General features: G+C 36.5%; 1 protein-coding gene across 2 annotated transcripts in view; it reads right to left on the bottom strand.

The window, feature by feature from the left end:
• Nucleotides 1–594: 594 nt before the first annotated feature.
• Nucleotides 595–21,192, bottom strand: part of hipk3b (homeodomain interacting protein kinase 3b) — a 76,044-nt gene continuing 55,446 nt past the window's right edge. The window contains exons 8-16 of one of the 2 annotated variants that reach the window (XM_082182871.1): nucleotides 17,568–17,685; nucleotides 13,394–13,515; nucleotides 11,134–11,249; nucleotides 10,817–10,981; nucleotides 9,257–9,562; nucleotides 8,671–8,817; nucleotides 7,171–7,400; nucleotides 6,047–6,192; nucleotides 595–5,342 (exon numbers count right to left, since the gene is read on the bottom strand). In XM_082182871.1, coding sequence (XP_082038997.1) covers nucleotides 4,866–5,342; nucleotides 6,047–6,192; nucleotides 7,171–7,400; nucleotides 8,671–8,817; nucleotides 9,257–9,562; nucleotides 10,817–10,981; nucleotides 11,134–11,249; nucleotides 13,394–13,515; nucleotides 17,568–17,685 — 1,827 coding nt within the window. In that variant the 3' untranslated portion in view covers nucleotides 595–4,865. Of the gene's footprint in view, nucleotides 5,343–6,046; nucleotides 6,193–7,170; nucleotides 7,401–8,670; nucleotides 8,818–9,256; nucleotides 9,563–10,816; nucleotides 10,982–11,133; nucleotides 11,253–13,393; nucleotides 13,516–17,567; nucleotides 17,686–21,192 lie in introns of both variants that reach the window. The other variant, XM_082182870.1, reaches the window with a different exon arrangement.

Here is a 21,192-nt window from a genome sequence, read left to right as displayed (position 1 = left end):
CACTGGATTAAGTCAGTGAAAATGAATTAGTGGTAATGCTGGTAACTTTGTTCGTAAGAAAAGCACAAAGTATTTGTCAAAAAAAAATAAAAAAAAAATATATATATATATATATATATATATATATACACACACACACAAGAGCAAGAATGTTGTTCCCACCAACAGCTCAAATTTGTACAAATGAACAAGCTGTTAATATTGAGTATATGAAACTTATCTTTTAAGACTGTCAGATTGTTATTTATTTGCCAACGAACATTTTAAAATGATGCAAAATCAATGTTGAAAAATAATAAATAAACATGGGCATTTCCTGAATGAATCAGAATGAATTATTCAATGACCATCTCAAAAATACTTGTCACCTACAGTAATAATATAACCAACAGAAAGAGTCACAGAAAAATACCCACCAATAATGGCTAATGTGGTGTAATGGTTTTAATAATAATGCTAATAATAATTTAACAGACACATTACAGAGGGGTACAAGTTGTGCACTATTACCCTTCAACTCAGGATTTCCAACTTCTATAGTGTAATGAGTTACACTATACCGGCCATATTTTGGTTCCAAGTAATACAATTAAAAAGGGTTGCAACGATAGATTTTATTTTATTTTTTACTTTATTTATCTTTTGTATTCAAAGTGAATCTTGACAATAAAACACCATGATTTTTTATTCACTCACCAAAAGTCACCTGGAAATTCAGTTTAATGTGACTAAGTAGAGAAGGCTTGGTCACATCTTTATTCACTGAGAACTAGAGAGGAAACATCAATTACACTCTGCAAAGACATTATATCCAAAGGGTTACATTTCCCCAGTCCTCATACTGTTAAATATTGCACAGTGCAAGTGCTACGTGACAAACTAGTGTAGCATCAAACCAGATAAGCAAATGAAACGAAACGCTAAAACAAAAGTATACAAATATCAAAACAGTGAATAACAATTGAATTTGATCAACTCTTAATTAACCAAGTAACTGAAACATGAAATACATAACTTGCAGTGTGAAGTAACTTCTTTGACATATGATAAAAATATGATATAAACCTTGGATCTGCTTATACACAGATTGAAAAGCAAAATACCAGGAAGTGAACTTCAGGTTGAATGGTAAATAATTTAGACAAAAAAAATTTGTAAAAAGAAAAATGTAATTTTGCTAACATAATTTCCAAAATAAAAATGGTGGTGTTAATGTTTACTGAATACTGTTATTAGAAAAGTTCAGCAGAAATCATCCATATCCATTAATTTGTTTAAATGTGAACACACAATACATATTGAAAGTGTTGAGTACAGTTTTTTCGATATTGACACGGGATGTATTCAGGCTAAATGCTGGTGAACGCCATTTCACAGGGATCGAAACATAATGCACAGGGTGCAACATACTAACATTCTTAATGAATCAAAATGAATATCAAGGCTTTTAATCTTTAAAATTAGCTGGCTAAGATTAACTAGAAATATATTAGTGATTGATAAGTCAAATTAATATTATCTATGAAAATAAAAAATATATATATAACCATTTCGATCCCTGGAATGGTAATTTTACTGTTTGTTCTTTCTCGTATTTGGTCTGGTCAGTGGGTGAGCTGAATACTTGTTTTTGCAAAGTGAATGTGTCATTACCAATATCTCAATCAAGGCACACACTGTGTTGCTTACACTGATCAAGGAAACGAAAAGAAAAAAAAGACATGACCAAACATGAATATAACATCAGCTGACATCAGTGATCATTTGTTTAAAAACATGTTCTCAATAATCAAATGACAAACATTAATAAAATCACAATTCAGTTGGACAATTCATTTAAATCACAACACTGTACTCTCATTGCAAAGCATGGCCATGTGGTTACTGCACACTAGCCTTTTAAGAAGTGCTCAGTGGCATGAGGTTATGGGGCTGCTTATCATATTAACCAAAAATTCATTGACAAAAAATACTAATGTTTGTATTTCTGAAACACAGCAGAATAACTTTTAAATTGGATAAAGTTAAATCAGTCCTGCAAGCTATTACAAGTCAAATACACAGATGAACAGGTAAACATACACAAATTAAGTTAAACAAATTAATCCAGTAATATGCAGTGATGAGCCAGAACGGTTATGAAGATACAATACTGATTTGAAGAAGAAGAAAAAAGAAAAAAAATCTACATGTCCATTATCAGCATTACAGTAGTTACGATGACACTCCAAACATTGAAGCAAAATTACTCAAAATCAAAATCCACTTCTAGTTTAGGCAATCAGAGAGACTCATACAAATAAACAAATGCAGTTATGAACTAGTCTAATCTAATTTCACAGCTATCTGAAGTGGCAATCAATATATAGCAGCTTGTCTATGATACATTCAAGATAGATGATACGACTTATTACTTGTTCAAAAAGCTAAGCATAACCTCAGCCATTTTTTTTTAAATACAATTTTAGAAATTTACCCCATGACTATAATTACTACAGTATACGTGAGGTCTATGCAGAGAATAGCTACCTTGCTCTGTTCCAAAACCTAGCGAGCTGCCTTGCGTTCTGCTGACTTCATATACAGCTAATACATAATAGTTCTACATAAGCAGTAACTTCTCGTGAAGAGGCTCAACCCACAATTGATTACAAAATAGTTTGATGTTAGCATGTTGCTAAGCTAACAGCTCTTTATCTTATAAGCAGAAAAAAATGGCATGTTCGCCGCAAAACATGCATTTTGGATTGATCGATTTTTTTTGAGTCCCTAAATTACAGTAGAAATCACAGCCAATTTTATGATAGACAGGATTCAGTTTATGGGACTTCTCGTGCAAAAATGATTGACCGTCGGACAGAGTTGCCAAGTATGCGTAACAAAACTAGCCCAATAGCCAATCAAAAATAGCCCAATTACCATACCCCAAACATCAAACTCCCTCCCAGGGGTCCTCCTTCACAACACTTAAAATCTAGCACAGTTTTATCATTAATAGAATAATAAAATAATAATAATAATAATGAAAGCAATATAATGGTATAATATGATCAACCCACACTAACTTGGCAACCCTGCCGTCGCACAACTCTGACAATGATGTCAAGGCTATAATATGATTGGTTTATGATGCACAGTTGACCGTTAGGATTTTTTGCCATGGTAGAGCCACGGAGGATGATTCTTTGTTTTGTTAAGAGAATCTCTGACAGCCTTTGCATCAGGAGTTTAACTACGATGCCTTGAAATATCGCTAGGTTCTGGAACAGAGCCTTCAAATTACAGTCTTTGGTGGTGCACAAGCAAACTTCATTTGACAGGCAAAAACAAAAACCAAGCAGAACAAATTCAATACAAAAACGCTATTATAATATATATTATAATATATATTATAACATATATTATAATATATATATATATATATATATATTCTCCCTGACGGAATGTATAAAATGCAGTTGACACCAACAAGCTTTCAACATATGATATAATGGTATAATAAAAAATAAAAAATAAATTCACACATGCATAAATGATAATTTTCACACCTTAAACCGTGTCAAGCTTCAGCACTAAAAATACTAGCTCTATTATGTGTGTGTCTATACATCAAATACTGCATGGTCTGCTCAGGCTAAGATGAATCCATGACCCTGAATCAAAGACCGATAGTTGCATTTGTGTCTTCATCTAGTCGAAGCCATGCCCACCACACAAAACACAAACACACACAAAACCGAAGAACTAAATACACAGACAAAAAGAAAATCAAACCTTTAACTATATAGATTGTATTGCAGTTTTACTAAACAGTACAAATACTGTTAGATTTGTAGATTTTTCTGAATAGAAATTCAAAGAATTCTCTACACAACTAATGAATTCAAGATAACAACAACAACAACAAAAATTTGATTAAAGCAACAAAATCAACAGCAAGCATTCGCAGCAGCAAAAGCTGGCCGTTCTCCTATGAAGTAACGAAAAGTAACTCACTACATCTCAAATATACATTGGATCCAAAAATAAGCACTGCAGTTTGTGCAATGCAGTACATTGATGCCTATCTATGCATGAAATAATACACCAGTGTGTATATACATTACACACAAACACACACACACACACACAAAAAGAATGCAAGGACTGATTTGAATTGCAAGTGCTGCAGTCCAGGACACGTACACATACAAACACATTGTATACACACAGAGAGAGTGTAGTAGAACAAACAACTGCCGATATATATAAGGCACTATGGCTGGGGACAACAATGCAGCGAGCCTCTCGACACATAAAGAGCCCCTATAGGCTTCTCTCTGATCAACATCATGCAACACATGCAGAATGTGATGAACGACTCTTTTAGGAGACTCCATTCCAAACGACACCAAAGACACTGAGAAAAGTACAAATACTTGGAACGCAAGAAACACGGCAAGTGGACACATTTTATCAGTTGTGAACACCACACTGGGCTGTCTTTACAAACAAAGATGTGTTGTATACAAGGTAAAGGCAATGTATAAAAATAAGTTGACGATCACATGATTTTGGACACCATCCATTGTTGATATTCATTAGAGGAGCGCTCAAATCTGAAGATCTGAAAATCCGATAAGGTGATCAAATGTGCAAAACAGTTTTTTTTTCTTATTTATCCAATCTCTTGCTTCTCAACCGTGCACTTTCTTTATCTACATGCTAAAGACTTTTCAAACGTTTCCTTTTTAAAGCTAATTTTAATTGCACTCAAGTCTGTGTGATTCAGAGAAACTGCTTCCTTTCTTTCCTGTGCCATGGCTTCGGGTGATTTCTACAGAGAGCCTGGCATCACGCCTGCAATAGGGTTGCAGAGCGAGTCTCTAGATGTATGGGTATTGGTTTAGTTTGGTGGGACTGAGGGGGAAGCCTGCGTATGCGGGTGATGCGATGAAGGAGTGTGGCGCGAACAGGGGCTTGAATTGGCCTTGAGGGTGGAGGGTGGGTGAGGGCAAGAGGCGGTTGAGCCCCACAGTGACCTGGTGCACAAGGTGGCCTGCCGGATGGGAGAGGCCATATGCCGTTTGAAAGACGTGATTCCGTGTGGACCCAGGAGAAGCCAAGAGGTGGGCCATGGGGGCATTTGTCACCAGGGGGCCAGAAGGGGGGTAGGACAGTAAAGTTGGCTGGGAGTGAGGGTGGATGCCCAGGTGTGATTGAGGAGGGTGGGCTGTGTGGGTGGGACTAGCATGAGGCAGAGTGAAGGTGTGGCCATGTACGGTGGGCGGGATGAAGGCTTGAGGGCGGCGGTGGCTGTAGTTGCCATTCCACTCCTGGTGGGATGAGCCATAATGCTGGACCTAAAGCATGCACCAATCAGTTTACTCCAAGAAAGAACAAATGGCAATCAAGTCATAACTAATACTGGGTTGTTGTAAGTAAGGACACACCAATATGTAAGCCAATCAGCCAATCATTATTTTTGTTATAGCCGAGAACAGCCATATTTTGTTTTAAAGGGGTCATGACATGATAAATGAAATTATCCTTAATCGTTTGAGAGGTCTGTGTACCATTAAAACATCCTGCAAGTGTCACAGCTTTAAAATGCCAGTACAAAAATCAGTGACGATGTCTACAGTGGATACCGTGTACAGATGCCCATTCAATTTGTGGTTTACTCCACATGCTTGAGCTACTCCCGACAGCAGGACAAATAGAAGAATAAAGAAAATTTGCTTTGATACATCCGGTTTAACCTGTCTGTACAGCCGTCAGAAGAACACCAGCGTCAGGAACAAGTGGATGGTTTATTTTTAACTTTGTGTGCAAAAACGTATTATTATTATTATTATTATTATTATAAGTGAACCTCAAGGAACATAATAAAATAATAATAATAAAATACATGCCATGACCCATGTAATAAATATTAAAATTCAAATTTTTCCAAATACATTTAAAAATAAAAATAAAATAATTTATAAAATGTATTTACAAATATACAACAACCAATAAAATAAGAAGTGCAGCAGGTTTGAAAAACAGGTGAGGAGGAACTGACCTGTCCAAAGGAGAGCTGCTGTTGAGAGTGCTGCAGGGGTGGGAAAGCCTGTGTGGTCTTCCGTTGGTGATTCACCAGTAATGTTGAGTAAGGCGGCTGTCTGTTGGAACCACTGCGGCCTTTAGGTGGGCATGATGGCTCTATAACTACAATGGAAGAAAGAGCAGGAAAAAATAGCAATCACTACTTGAAAACCTCATAAAATAGTGCTAGATAGGTTTACACTTCTTGCAAAAGGGATTCAGAACAACAAATGGCAAAATTAAAAAGAAATTCCAAAAAAAGAAAAAAGAAACCACATCAAACTTGCCCTGTTTTCTTATATTTACATCAGATGCATTAGCTTGGAGTAAACCTAATATTTAAAAATAGAAATTGAATTTGAAGCTAAACTGATTCCTATTTAAAGAATTCACTCCGAACAGCAGTTAAAAAAAAGCCTATTTTCAGTCATTAGCATCATGTACATCAGGAATTCCCAAACTGCATGGGGTTTAAGAGTTGATGAAAAGCTAACAATGAATTAAATCATAATGTACAATCAAAGTGAATACATAAATAAAAAATTAATAAAAATAAATCACTTGCTACAAAAAGACTTTATTTGTTTACCTATATGTCATGTGGCCATTAGCTGAGAGAACCGTGAACATGCAAATGTGTTGTTAAATTACTGAAATATTAACTTTTTATTTCAAGATTTGCAAGATTTGGCTGACCAAAATAGGAATCTCTAATATACATAATAATTAGCAGTTGGTAGGATGGCCTCATGGCTTCAGTGAGCCCCTCATCTCCAGTACACAAAAAATTGACAAGCATTGTGACCCAACAAATGTGCTCAGGTCCAAATGTTTTATTGCAAATGGAGACTGTTGTCCATGATGATTGTTTATGTCTGTGTATGATTATAACTTCTGTTGTGAGTATACAGTATTATTCAAACCAGGCTGCTGCTTTAAACTAGAGCTGCAGTCAAACAGTTTTCACCTGTCTGTCTTATGTTTGACACTCACAAACAATTTTTTGTTTTTTTTACAAAGTATATAATTTTTTTCATACAATATGAATTTGAACTGGGTTTGTCAGTGATGTACTTTGAAAGGTTTGGTGGGATTGGTTACCTTTGCGGCCCATCAGCTCATTATTCTGAACCCGCATGGGCGGCACCACCATGGTGCGGATGGGCAGCTTGGCAGACTCTGTCTCTGTAGTTCCATTGGCTTTGCAATTCTGGTTGTTGTCATTAATATAGGTGGCCTCCAGGAAGGGGCTGTCAGCTCGACTGGAGGACACCGACGCAGGCGAGCCATCCACCGTATCACATCCACTTTCGCGCTCATCATCTGACATACTGAACACAGACCAAATCAATCACTCTCAGACACAAAGAGCAAAGAACATACTCACTGATAAACAGTGCTCAGAATGGAACACTATGCACTGATTAAACAACAACAACAACACAATATATATATATTACAAAACAGGCATTTGGCATTATATATATATATATATATATATATATATAAAATGCCAAATGCCTGTTTTGTCAAGTATCCTCATAAGCACAGTCTTAAATAAGTTAAATAAAGTTTTATATGAACAAAGAGTTATGAAAATGTGATGCATCAGATCCGTGTCGTGCGGTTGGTCTTAAAGTGACAGTAGCCCAATAAACCGGCTGCTGTCTGTCATTAATAATCAAAGAACAACAGAAAAAGAGACTCTTGACTGAATAACGCACGTTCACGCAACATCTGCTGTCATGTCAACATAACACTCATGTATCGTTCTTAACCCTTTGATACGTACACCGTTGTGATCAGTTTAGGCTGGTCTCTGAAGCGTACGATCACACAGGTGTGATTAGAGACAGACGCACTCAGCGCTAGTCATATATCACTATTCAGTGTTATCAACCACATAATGTTTATTTTAGGTTTCAGACATTTAAATACACATAAGTACTAGCAAAACAATACATTCATAGTTTGTAAAATACACAATGTCTATGGAATCGGCTATAATAATCCTTTTTATTATAATTTGACGACGTGTTTTAAATTGTATAGGTAACAATAACGTTTACTCTATTCTTCTCCCAGTTCACCAGTCACGTACTTTCATGTATTTCGGGAAAAGTTGGTGAATTTACGTGATGTAAATTTGACAGATCCAATTCTCTGAATTGCGGTGCAAACTAAAATGAAGGCGCCCATCGCACGTTACAGATCAGCAAACATTATCATTATAAAGATTTTTAAATGAAAAAAACATTCGCTTACACGCATTTGAGAATCAGAATATCAGATAGTTCATGATATAGTTAACAAGTTTGTGAATATTTTGAATAAAAAGGTAAAAACTAAATAAAAGCAAAACATCTGTCATACAGCACTATTGTGGCTGCGGTGTGTCACGTGACAAGATTGACGTGTAGCCATGGAAATAATAAGGTGATCAAATATGGTGATAAACATTTTTAAAGATCTAAAATAAATGTTGCCTTAAACTCACGCTGGGGGCTCAGCTAGAATATTTTAAACTTGCATACGAAATGGTTTACTTTGGGCTCAAATCCTCATTCTGACCGTAGTAAAGTGTGTGCATGAAATACGGACCTGTTGCGTCTCTTGCAGGGGGAGGAGCTGGACTGCTCTGAAGCTGATGAACTGGTACTAAGGGTTGAATCGGGACTGCTCAGGGAACACACCCGCTCCATATTGAGGGTGCTCTTACATGCCTCACACTCCGGACTACCTTTACACCTGAAACACAGAGGGTGCACACACTCTAACACTGCCTTTACAAGCCATTTATCACATATACAGCTCAGCTACATTGCAACCATCCCTCTAATGATTTGTACTGAAAATGTAAGCCTCAATTTCTCAAATTCAGCTGAGGTTTTCCAGATATAACATAGCTCCATATCTAAGCCATGCTGAAATGTTCTCTTCTTCACCCCATCACCCTGTCTCCTTCCTTCCATGGTACACTGAAAGAGAGATGATGCATGGCCAGAAGAATGTGGACAAGTTTCCAGTAATTCAGTATGTAAAAAACTTTAAAGCTTACTTCCACCTTGTGCTCCATTAAAGATTTTTTTTTTTTGAGCAACATAAGGGCGAGCGAATTCTGACAGATTTTTTTTTTTTTAGGGTGAACAAACCCTTTAAAACTGAATGTATTAGACGGGTAACTCACTCTAGTGAATGTTTCTGAGAGTCCGGCCCCTCCTCATCTGTACCACTGCTGATACTGATGACGCTGCCAGCAGGACTCGGAGAGTCAGCGATCACAATGGTCTGCCTCTGCTTCTGAGACACAGTCGATTCCTCGTACTCTTGTTTTGCCTTACAGTATGCAGGCTCCTCCTCTGGCACCGGCTCTGACTCCGTCTCTACTACACATTCTGCTGCCTCTTCCTCTGTGTTTTTGGCACCTTCTACCATCTTTGGGGACTGGCATGATGAGTTTTGGGAATTGGTTCTGTGCATGAAGTTGTTACTTCTACGTGGGATGATAATGATGAATTAGATAGGTAGGCATGACAAGAATGTAATAACCGATGTCAACTACTTTTGAGCTTGCTGATAACCACGTGTAGCAAACAAAACACAGTGGCAAATGTTTGATCAACCCAATCAAGACATGTATAAATATATATCCTACAGAATGGAATGCAAAGTGTGTAATTTCAATTTATTAAATTAATTTGAAAATAAAAAAGTAAACAAATAATTTACCAATAATCTGACTTTTGGGTCTGGAATCTTCACTAACATTTACCAAAAGTAAATTCTCTTTAAAAAGTTATTTTAAAAGTTGCATGTAAAATTATTATTTAAACAAATATTGATTTATTTCTGTATTCAAACGATTATTTATTGATGTCTTTTTGTTTAATTTCTTTATATTTGATTAAACATATTTCACTGTATTAATTTGCTTTAAGAATTTGACCAATAAAAAAACATATCTGAAAAATGCTGATTAATGAATACAAGTGTACTGTTCATCAAAATGGTGTCCAAAAAATTAAATGGTATTTATTTAACATTATAATGCAATTATAATTTTTAAACATTTAGAAAAATTTATCCATTTATTGGTCAATTTGTAGTGATTATTATTTGCAGATTTTTTAAATTCATGATTGTGTTTTGAACAACGTTTACCTTTGCAATTTAAAAGTAAAAAATGATCAGTTAAAAGTTAAAGCTATTAAAAAAGTTATTACGTTCTATCATAACACTTAACAATAATTTTATATAGAAGCATAACACTGGCAAAGTTAAGTTTGAAATATAATATGTAAAATAGCAATATAATCCTGAACTTGAATATATTTCCAATACCATATTTGCAACATATATTGGTGCAAAATGAAAATTTAATGATGTTTTTTTTTTTTTTTACACTAGATTTAACATGATCAATTTCCATTTACAGACCATTTTGTTTTTTACAGTGTAATACATTTGATAATCATTTATTTCTTTTTACTTGAATAGGATATTTTTCTTTCTTTTTTTTACCAAAACATTTATTAATGTTGATGGTTTGTCATGGGCCTAAAAAAACAAATATAGTTAATATAGAATTATAGTTAACTGCATATTTACACACAAAAAAAAAACTCAATTAACTGGATTTTTTCTTTTTAAATGAATTGATTTATAATCTGTTCCTTTTTTGTTTATAAGTGGCACTCCTAGCCCTCCATACACTGACAGCATGTCCAGATATGGTAAGTGGATTAACCTGTTTGAAGATGGTTTATTTCTCTTGTTAGCAGCTGGCTGTGGCCACACCACATGAGCTATTCCTATGCTGATAGGCTGGTGAGCTGACATGGCCATTGGGTTTGTTAACAGCGGCTGGTGGGGCATCATGGAGCTGTAATGGTTGCCATGGGAATGAACTTTCCTGCAAAAGATAGGAGAGAAACAAAGCATTTCAGTGTGGAGGAAAGTATGCAAAGAAAGATGACTCAGACAAGAGCTTGAAACATGTTTTAATATTGGATAAAATAAATAAAGCAGTGCAAGTACAATGACAGAGAGGCTTGTTTCACCCACCCCCATTCTGCTAGTCTCTGTGGACCTGCCACTGTGTCTGAGGCCAATGTCGCTGCTGAAGCGGCCACCTGAGGCCAAGTGGGCACCAGGATCTGTTGAGGACGATTTGACCACGCCTGCTGTAAAAAAAAAGGCATGCTAACTTCCTGACATGGATAAAATAACTCAAAATGTGTCCTTGTCTCCTCAAAGTAGCATTTAAAAACTAAAGGGATGGTTTACCCCAAAATGAACATTCTGTCCAAACCCGCACCACAAATGAATCTTCGGAACACAAATTAAGAACTTTCTGTCCCTCCCTTGATGCAACTACCACTTTCAGGCCACAGAAAGATAGTAAATGCATCATTAAAGTAATCAATTTGACTCCAGTGGTTTAACCTCAATTTTATCAAGTGACACGACTGCTTTGTTTGCGCAAAAAAAAAACACAACTTACCACTTTATTTACAAAATATTCATCTCCAACGCTCATTCACGAGAGCACCACATCGCATGCGTGTTGTGTTGATGCGAGAGCAGACGTTGTTGCATTAACGTGCGTCGGAGCTTACTATTTATATAATAAAGTAGTAACTTATGTTTTTTGCGTCACATGGATACTTTGTGGATTACCCAGAAACCTGGGTCCTGGGTTTCTGGATCCAATGATCATTTCTACAAATATGCCACCAAAAATACGACCTAAGGAGCTTTATGACACTCTCTCCCAATACAGTTATATTTTCAGTCAGAAAAACATAGGAAGCTCTCGAAAAACCGGAGTTGCTTTATTTTATGACAAATGCAGAGCTACATATGGATATCATCCAGTATAAAGAGACGAGACGAGAGGTACGGACAGATAAAATAAAAACATGATTGTGATGGCCTTTATGATTTGTCTGATTTCTTCAAGCGGTCATATTTACCATGTTTACTCTGGTAATGGTTAACGCGCGGTCCTTTGCATCGCATATATTTTTACCTTATACCGTACAGTGATCAGAATCCACATCGGATCACAAACAGAAGGTATTCAAACATGAGAGTGTTTTGAGCTAAAATGATTTTAAAAGTCTTTAATGCTAATGTTAGCTGGTATATGGAATCAACCGCAGTGCTGACGTCTCTCGACTCAGGTAAACTCCTCCTCTGTTCGTAACCACTCCTCAAGCCCGAGTTGGCCCGCTTTGGACCAAGGTATTGGTCGGGCCAGAAAACCCTGGACGTTGGCCCAGAGGAAGCCCTGACGAGGCCTGATCAAGCCACGGAAGTGACATTGGAAACGCGACTGGCCCTGGCACGCACTAGCACGCCCGCTTTTGGCCCGACAGTCGAAACGCGGCTAATGGAGGGACAGAAAGCTCTCAGATTTCATAAAAAATATCTTCATTTGTGTTTTGAAGATGAACGAATGTCTTACAGGTTTGGAACTACAAGAGGATGAGTAATTAATGACAGAATTTAGATTGTGTAAACTAACCCTTAAATACACTGATAATACACTTTAATACACTTTTTGTGTGTCCAGTAACCATGTCAATAAAATGTATGCAAACAATAAATTAAATAAGTTACTTTTCCTTTAAGCCCGATACTAAAGGTGCTCTAAGCGATGTCACGCGTTCTTTAGGCTGAAACATTTTGTCACATACAGCAAACATCTCCTCACTATCCACTAGCTGCCTGTCCTCTGAACACACTGTAAAAAAAAAAAAAAAAAAAAAAAAAAAAAAAAAACGCGGTCTCTGTAGACAGCCCAGGCTCCACAAATGGCAACAAAAGCAATCTGGGCCAACCTGCACCACTAAACATAACAAACAGTGTTCCAGCCAATAATCAACAAAAATGATTCTGGGGTGGGGGTTGGGGGGTTAGTGCGCATGCACATGAAGGGGGGTGTGGGGAGTGGAGGAGAGAGAACCATGTAGAGGGAAGTTAGCTAGAGGAGAGATGTTCTAGACAACGACAAACGTTAGAATTATATTCTCTTGACTTTTGATATGGCCATCACACGACCAAAGAGTCGACGTTCCGATGAACAAATAGCAAAGAAGAGGGAAAAAGGAGAAGGAGCGCGCAAAGTCCCATAGGATGAGGAGGAGGGAGGGTCGAGCTAGCCTCTGTTTTGTTTGACAATACTTCGAACCTCAACGAGAAGTGACGTCACCCAACATTCGCTTAGAGCACCTTTAAACAACTGATTAAGTGGAAGAGTGTAAATATTGATAAAAGTTTGTTTGTAACTATTTATCGATCAATCTGTATTTGTGTTTACCTGTGTAATGACCCCTGGTCTGATCTGTAGAGGCTGGATGGCAGAGGCTTGTGTCACCAGTGGTACTGTGCTCTCCATGCGCACAGAGAATCCAACTGGCTTATTTGGGTTAGGTGGGAGACCTGTGACATGAGGCAGGGTTATTATTGTTAACTAAAACAATAAAAAAAAAGGTGAATTATTTTCATTTAGTTTAAGCTGTAGTACTCAAATAAACTACAGACAACATATGTGACCCGTGCAGGCTAAATGAGTCGAAATGAGCAAAAAAATTTAAAATAATAATAATAAGCTACAGAAGCTTTTGAAGTCGATAGAGTCAGCAAAGTCAATTGAGAAAAATCTAGTTAAAGTTTTCTGAAGGTTCCAAAACAAACCCAAAAAATCCAAAAACACATAGCAACCATACCATATAATTTGGCACACACCAAGTTAAAACCCATATCTATTGGGAAAATATATGTTAAACTTTATTGAAAATATTTATATAGAGAATATTTAACATTGTTACTAACTGATTTTTCTGCTTAGCAGTCAGTTTGAGAAGCATACCACTGGTTAAGGGCTACCCATGTAGTAATCCATGTAGAAAAAGCATGCAACAAAATATCAATAACAACAATAAATTGCCCATGTTAACAAGTAGAAAAAATCCATCTTTCTGTGAAAGAATTTATGATTTTTCTTGCATGGAAATGTGGCCAGATTAATAGTGATAAACACAGCTAGCAAAGTTCATCTTAATACACAGTCATGACAGTTTCGTATTGTGTCCATGCTAGGGATGCTAATGCTTAATCGACTTATCGAACATCGATTAAGCAAGGTCATGTGCATAAGTGCTGCTCAACTGCGAAACACGTAAAGCAGACACAAGTAAAAAATTCAGCGAGCGTGCCGGAGTTATGTTTGGGACCATTTTATGTTAACACTCTGGGGACTTTTTTGGGGTCCTTGAGATGTTTTGACATACCCTGACATTTGTGCTTTTTTCAGTTGCTTATAAACATATTAATGGCAAAGGTGTAATTACACTATTTAGCACAAACAGGGTTACCACAATATGCGAGCAACATGTATTTTTCAGAGAATAATGTTTATGCATGGTTATTGAAAAAACAAAAAATGAAAATTTCTGAAATAAGGCCACAAAACACATACTGAATATGTGTCCACAAGACTTTTGACTAATGGATGTCGCCTAGAGTTTTTGCTTCAAAATGATCTGAAAATCATCCTGCCTAATCATTCACATAAAACAATACATTGATTTAAACTTTGTAAGACACGTTTTGTTTGGAAAGGCAATATGCGTGGGGCAATAGGCGAATGATCATGAATAATGCTGTGATTCACACCCGAGAAGACAATGACCCACATAATGAGCTGCACAATGAGCCTTTCATTCAGGTGTGTCACTGAGCCACAAGAAAGAATGTGAGGACTTATTTTTCCATGGTAAACATTTCTAGTAACTATGCAGTTAATTCTCATACTGTATTTTCAGAAAGTTTTAGAATATATCCTCTCCTCAAATTTGTCATTCAATATACATTCAATAATTCAATATACCTACTTTATTTTTGACAATACATCACATACTATATATTTAATATATGAGCAGAAATTCGCAAACAAAAGCTTATTTGATGTGACAGTGTTTTTTTTTACAGTAAAAACTTTATAATCTATCCAAAACTAATCAACGAAATCTTGTCTAAACATTCATATTTCGTCTGTAACATATCGTTTTTATGATATATTAGCATATAAATGTTAACTTGCAGTTTAATACGTTGCTTATACACAGATGCAAGCTGTTCTGTAGTAAACAACAGGGCGCATCTGTGCAGTTCATTCATTCACACACAGACACGCGATTCATATTTTACAGACACTATTGCATATCGCGATTAGAATAAAGAACTTACTATTCAAAATCCTCGGCTGGATCTGTTGCTCCTCGAAGTAAAACTAACCAGCACTTCTCAGGTAAATTTCCCAGGATTATTATTTAGATCGTATTCCTCACAGCGTCGCAAGACGACCTAAAGTACACAAGTCTGATTAAACTTGATGTGTTTTATCCAGCTGATGTGGGCGTTGACACGTTTGCATGGATTGTCTCAGATCATTTGCGTTTGAATAGCGCGCTCTCCGTGGGCGTGTTCACATTAGCAGATAATTAGCTGAATGAGAACGACTGACATCTCTCTCTTTTCATATAGATTACATAAACTGAGAATATTCGTTTTTTATATAAATTACTTAATTTAAAAGAAGAGAATTCAAGCTTTTTGCCTGTGTGCCTGTTTGACTTGAGTATTCACTGAGTTACAGTTCATTTTCAGACGCGTTTCAGAATGGACTTCACTGACAGAGAGAAGGCAGAACTCTCATCATGTTTATTTTTCTTTATTTGGCAAAAAGCTCAACACTTTGTTTTTATTGCGAGTATAAAAATAGACACTTAACAGGATCGAATGATTTATAACACTTATATGTAAGATCAAAATCAACAGAGTATTTTGAGTCTCTTTTGCACTGATAAGAAAAAAAGCAAGCTGATCACGCCGGCGTGATCGCCGACCCCAGGGGGTTAAAAGGCTAAAGTTACACCTTCATGACTACATGTTTGCATGTGCATTTGCAGCCTTATTGTTTCGTGCAAATGTAAGTTGTAATTTTGTGTTTATTTTGTGTAGGGCTATATCTGATTTATATAATGTAGGATGCATATGGTTAAGAATTAACGCGGTAGTAAAACGCACTGGTGGTCAACTTCAGCGCATGCATGCAGCTCAGACAGCAATCCACGACTAATAATAACTATGATTGGGACTGTCATATATTATATACAATTATAATGAAAACACTATTGTAATAAATCGTTGTGAATTCATTGGGTTTAGTTGCAGTGTTGTTCCAGGAAGAGCGCGTCCACAACAGAAGTTACACACTCTGACTAGCAGGCATCTGAGGCGGCGTTGGTGACACTTTGTATTAGTTGTTATATTTGATTATTAAACAAGTAATTGAATTAAATGATTAATCACAGACTCATTTTACAATCCTGCTAGCCCTTTATTTTAGACTAAAAACATAGGAACATAGCATTTTGAGCAGCATTTGCAGACCTCTGTTGGCTACATGCCACGAATATTGCAGTATTAAGGCTAACTAACTATTCATCTATTAATTGATAGTTCATTTATAAGACGATCGATCATGGGAATTTGTGTAAATTTACATCCCTAGTCCATGCCCAACAATTGTTCAAGTTTGCAACATTAATATCCACAATCACCTTGTTTAGGTGGTGGCACATTATCACTGAAGCTGTCATTTATAAATTGAACAAAATGTTCCATTTCAATTACTCCAACAAGATTCGCCGAACGCATTGCATTTAAGCATTAGCCACCGACTGAGCACTCTCACTATCATCCATTTCCATTACAAAACAGGCATAGATCTACAAAATAGTTTACTTTTCGTGTTTTCAGAGGATGGACGCTTCCATGATACGCTTCCGTGTTTTGATTAATCACTGAAGGCGTTATTGTGGCTGGTTTTGTTTACATCAGCATGGGTTTGAAAATCTAATTTCATTGGTTAAGACTCATGACATCGAGAATTTGCTATGAATATTCACAAAGTTGGAATGCTGCACTTTACCGACATGCTTGGATACCAAACTTGTGCTAAGGGGAAGCACCAGTCATCGACAAAAACAGCATTTTTTTTCATGGATTATTAAAATAAAGGAAAGATTTAGGAAGGTACACCTCTCAGAAAACATTTACACAAAGATAATTTTAGATGTTTAATTGCTATTTGGATCATTGGGATTGCTAGACGAGGGCTTAATCAACGTATTTTTCTGAAAACCTCAAATGCAACAAAAATGGACATTTGACTTGTTTTGCCAGTAGCTCGTAATAAGCCTATGTGCCTTTCAAACCATTTTTCCAGCACGGGTCACAAAGACAAAAAAAAGGGTAAAAATATTAACAAAAACTAAATTAGTACATCAATGTTACTAAAATAATACTGACATGAAGACAAATGACAAAACAGAAACAAATAAATGGTAAATTATAGTATCATTATACTGTTAAACATTGTGGTTGATCTAACATTAGCTTGAATCTGATGACTGAAGGTAAAGTACCTTGAATGGTTGGGGGACAGAGAATAAGCGCCTGCTGGAAAGAGTCACCAAACTGAGCACTTCCTGTCTGGAGAGGGATTCCAGGATGCATTACTGATGAGGCAGATGAGGCTAAAGCCTACAGAAAGAGAAGAGAACACAATATACAGACTGAATGACAAAGATTAAATGGGTCATATGCAGTTGCACTTAACTTTAGAGTCCTCTTATGCATGTACATACTATGTAATCACTATGTAATCACTGGGTAAAAACTATGTACTAATCCTAAACCTAACCTTAACCAATGAAGTGACTTTATATTACTCCGTACATTCTTGCGTACACTGAAAGTGCACATACTGTAAAATAAATTCAACTTCATTCCATAGTTTAAATTTTGTTCCTCAAAGTTTCAGCAAATGTTTCTGTGGACACACATTAAAGTGAATTAATGTCCAGTAATGTCCAATAGAGGGCGACACGGTATTAATAGACAGAACATCAGTATTGCCCTGATGAAACTATTTGACATTACATATTTTTTGTATATACTACAAGACCTAAAAATATTTAAATATACAAAAAGCTTCCCGTTCAAAAGTTGACATGCTTGGTTATTAATATTATGAGAGAATTATACAATTACAAATGGCTGCAAGCAGTCACTAATGTAAAAGGAAGAAACAACTTTGAACAGGAGAATTTGTTATAAAGTTTTTTTTTAATAATGTCTTTATTTTGCTATATACAGTTGTGATCTAAATTATTCAAACTCCATTGCAAATCAGGTTTACTGGCTAAATGTACAGACTTTCAGCTGTTTGCAATGAACAAATCAAACAAAAGTAATTGAAATGGCTCAACATAACAAATGTTTCAAGTGGTTTACCCAAACTCACCTGAAAATGCAACTTTTAAATGACTTAAGTCTCAAAATGGTTCAACCCCCTAAATAGAATCCCTCACAACAGCACAAATCTGCAAAACAGTTGTCGTCTCATGCAACTAATCAAGGGCTTAATTAGTTGCAACAGGTTTGCTTGAGCAAGAACACATGAAATATCTAAATTGGCTAGGTTGGTTGAGTGTCACGTTTGACTGCATGTTAGAAATATTAGAAGTAATATGAAGTAAAAAGTATGGTCCAAAAAGTTAAGAACAGGATACAAAAGGATAGCGAAGGCACTAAATGTTCCTAGAGACACCATTGGAACCATAGTTTGCAAGTTCAAAGATAAAGGAACAGTGGTTACAATATAGCCTGGGAAAACCCAGACAACTTCCGGCAAATTTAGATTTGCTCTGCAAGTAGTCTGGCAAAGAGCTCATTCAAGCCCATTTCTAATCCCTCGAAATCGCAGCACCAATCAGAAACGTTGGGGCGGGCTTTACACGATGACGATCGCTCTGATTGGTTTTAGGTCTATCCAATTGCGCAGGCCAGGCGCAGCAACTTTTAAATGCATTATTATATTAAAATTGCAAACACATGAGGACAGTCTCCATGAAAGACCCACTGGCAGATGAACGTGCTGCTACATTTCTCTCCGAAACGGTAGGAAATGAAATTAGATTTAATAGAGGATTTTAACTGTGACAAGATGATTGACAGGGCAGTTTATGTGACAGGATGCACGCAACAGATCCGTCCGATAAAGATGACGAAGTAGTATGTCCCAAAGCTTGCCTACTTTTTTGCTACACATTCAAAAGTAAATACCTTTTCTTCACAAAAAGAGTACATACTTTTATGGCGCAGTGTAACTTGGGTGAATTGGGACGCAGCATATGGCTTTACACGATGACGATCGCTCTGATTGGTTTTAGGTCTATCCAATTATGCCCAGAGGCATTTGAGCGACATCCGTTGGTGACGCCCCTTTGGAAATGAGTTATTAATGAAGCTTTGCCAGACCATAACTCAGTTACTACTGAGAATGGCCTGGTTTTAACCAGGCTAGTTACAATACCTAGGTGGGGCAGAAAAAGAAAGCCATCAACGGCCGCAACCAGATTTCTGAGAAGGCAGGTTCAGAAAAACCCTAGAGTGTTGGCCTTCTGTAGAAGTGAAGACCTGCAGCAAAACTTGGTGGCAACAGGCACTGAGGTTTCAGCTTGCACAGTAAGGTGTGTACTAAACGCATGCTGTTTCCATGCCAGAACTCCAAGACGTACACCACCACTGACCCAAAAGCACAAGAAAATTTGGCTCCAATTTGTTCAAAATCATAAATAAGCCACAGAAGATTTGAGATTCTGTTCTGTGGAACTTTTCAGCCCTATGGACCAGCAGTATATCTGAAGGAAGAAGAATGAAGCATAATTATGCTGAAAAGAACACTCTGTCTACAGTTAAGCATGGTGGGGCTTGGTGATGCTCTGGGGCTGCTTTGCATCATCTGGCACTGGAAACCTGCAGCGTGTGGAAGGCAAGATGGATTCATTGAAGTACCAAGAAATCCTAGGAGAAAACATCATGCGGTCAGTGAGGAAGCTGAAGCTTGGGCATCATTGGACCTTCCAACAGGACAATTATCCAAAGCATACCTCAAATTCCACCAAGGCTTGGTTGCAGAAGAAGACCTGGAAGATTCTACAGTGGCCATCACAGTCACCTGACTTGAACACCACAGAAAATCTCTGGTGGGATTTGCAGAAGGCGATTTCAGCACACAAACCCAAGGATATTACTGAACTGGAGGCCATTGCTCATGAAGAATGGACTAAGATTCCTCAGAAACGCTGTCGGAAGCTGGTGTCAAGTTATCTCATTTGCAGCAGGTCATAACAGCAAAATAGATTACAACTGTACTTAAAGCATAACACTACAGGCAAAACCCCTGTGTTTTTCAAGCACTGGATAATTCTGAGATTTTGGTCTATTTTGCAGCCATAACTTGTCTTCATTCAGACCAGTGGAAAGAAAACATCTAAAATACACATTTAAGTGTTTATTTTATAATACGTTATATATTTATCTATATATTTCAATTACAATACAATGTTTTCTCTGCACCGAGTCAGAAATCTCCACTTTAGCACTTGCATTTCCAAACATTTCAGTTTTATTCCCATCAGGTTTTTTAATTTATTTATTTTTTACAAAGGGGTTTTTTAATATATCATTTTATCCCCAATTTTTTTTTTCCTAGTGGTTAATAGAATTTTTGTGATAAAAAAAAATAGATATCATAAATCCCCTGTTAAATCTAATATGTCAACCAAACCTGGCTTTATCAATGTCCAGATTTCTGTTCTGGAATTGTATGCAAATTAGTGCATTTTAATTAGATAATGCCTCCATTGCATATTTAAACACCAGATTTCAGATTTGTAATACAAAACAATTGACTTAATGTAGTGTAATTAATCAACTGTGGAAAGTATGGTGATATCTATTAGTTAACATGTCTGTTTACCCTATTCACCTGTAGGGTCTTAAATAATAATTTTAATATAAATTATTAATTTAATTTAATTATATTATATTATATTATATTATATTACAAACCCATTCATATACACATTCACAGGCCTTTGGATCAAAGTTCACACACTCCTGAGCAACATAGCCATAACTCCAGGGTACAGAATAACTAAAAAAAAAGTGTGTTAGCAGTGTGAACGTGATCAAAGAGTGTGA

Source organism: Leuciscus leuciscus (genome assembly GCF_965113295.1).
Source record: "Leuciscus leuciscus genome assembly, chromosome: 10".
Lineage (NCBI taxonomy): Eukaryota > Metazoa > Chordata > Actinopteri > Cypriniformes > Leuciscidae > Leuciscus > Leuciscus leuciscus.
The sequence above is the reverse complement of the archived record's forward strand: the minus strand, read 5'-3'. Positions and strand labels throughout refer to the sequence as shown.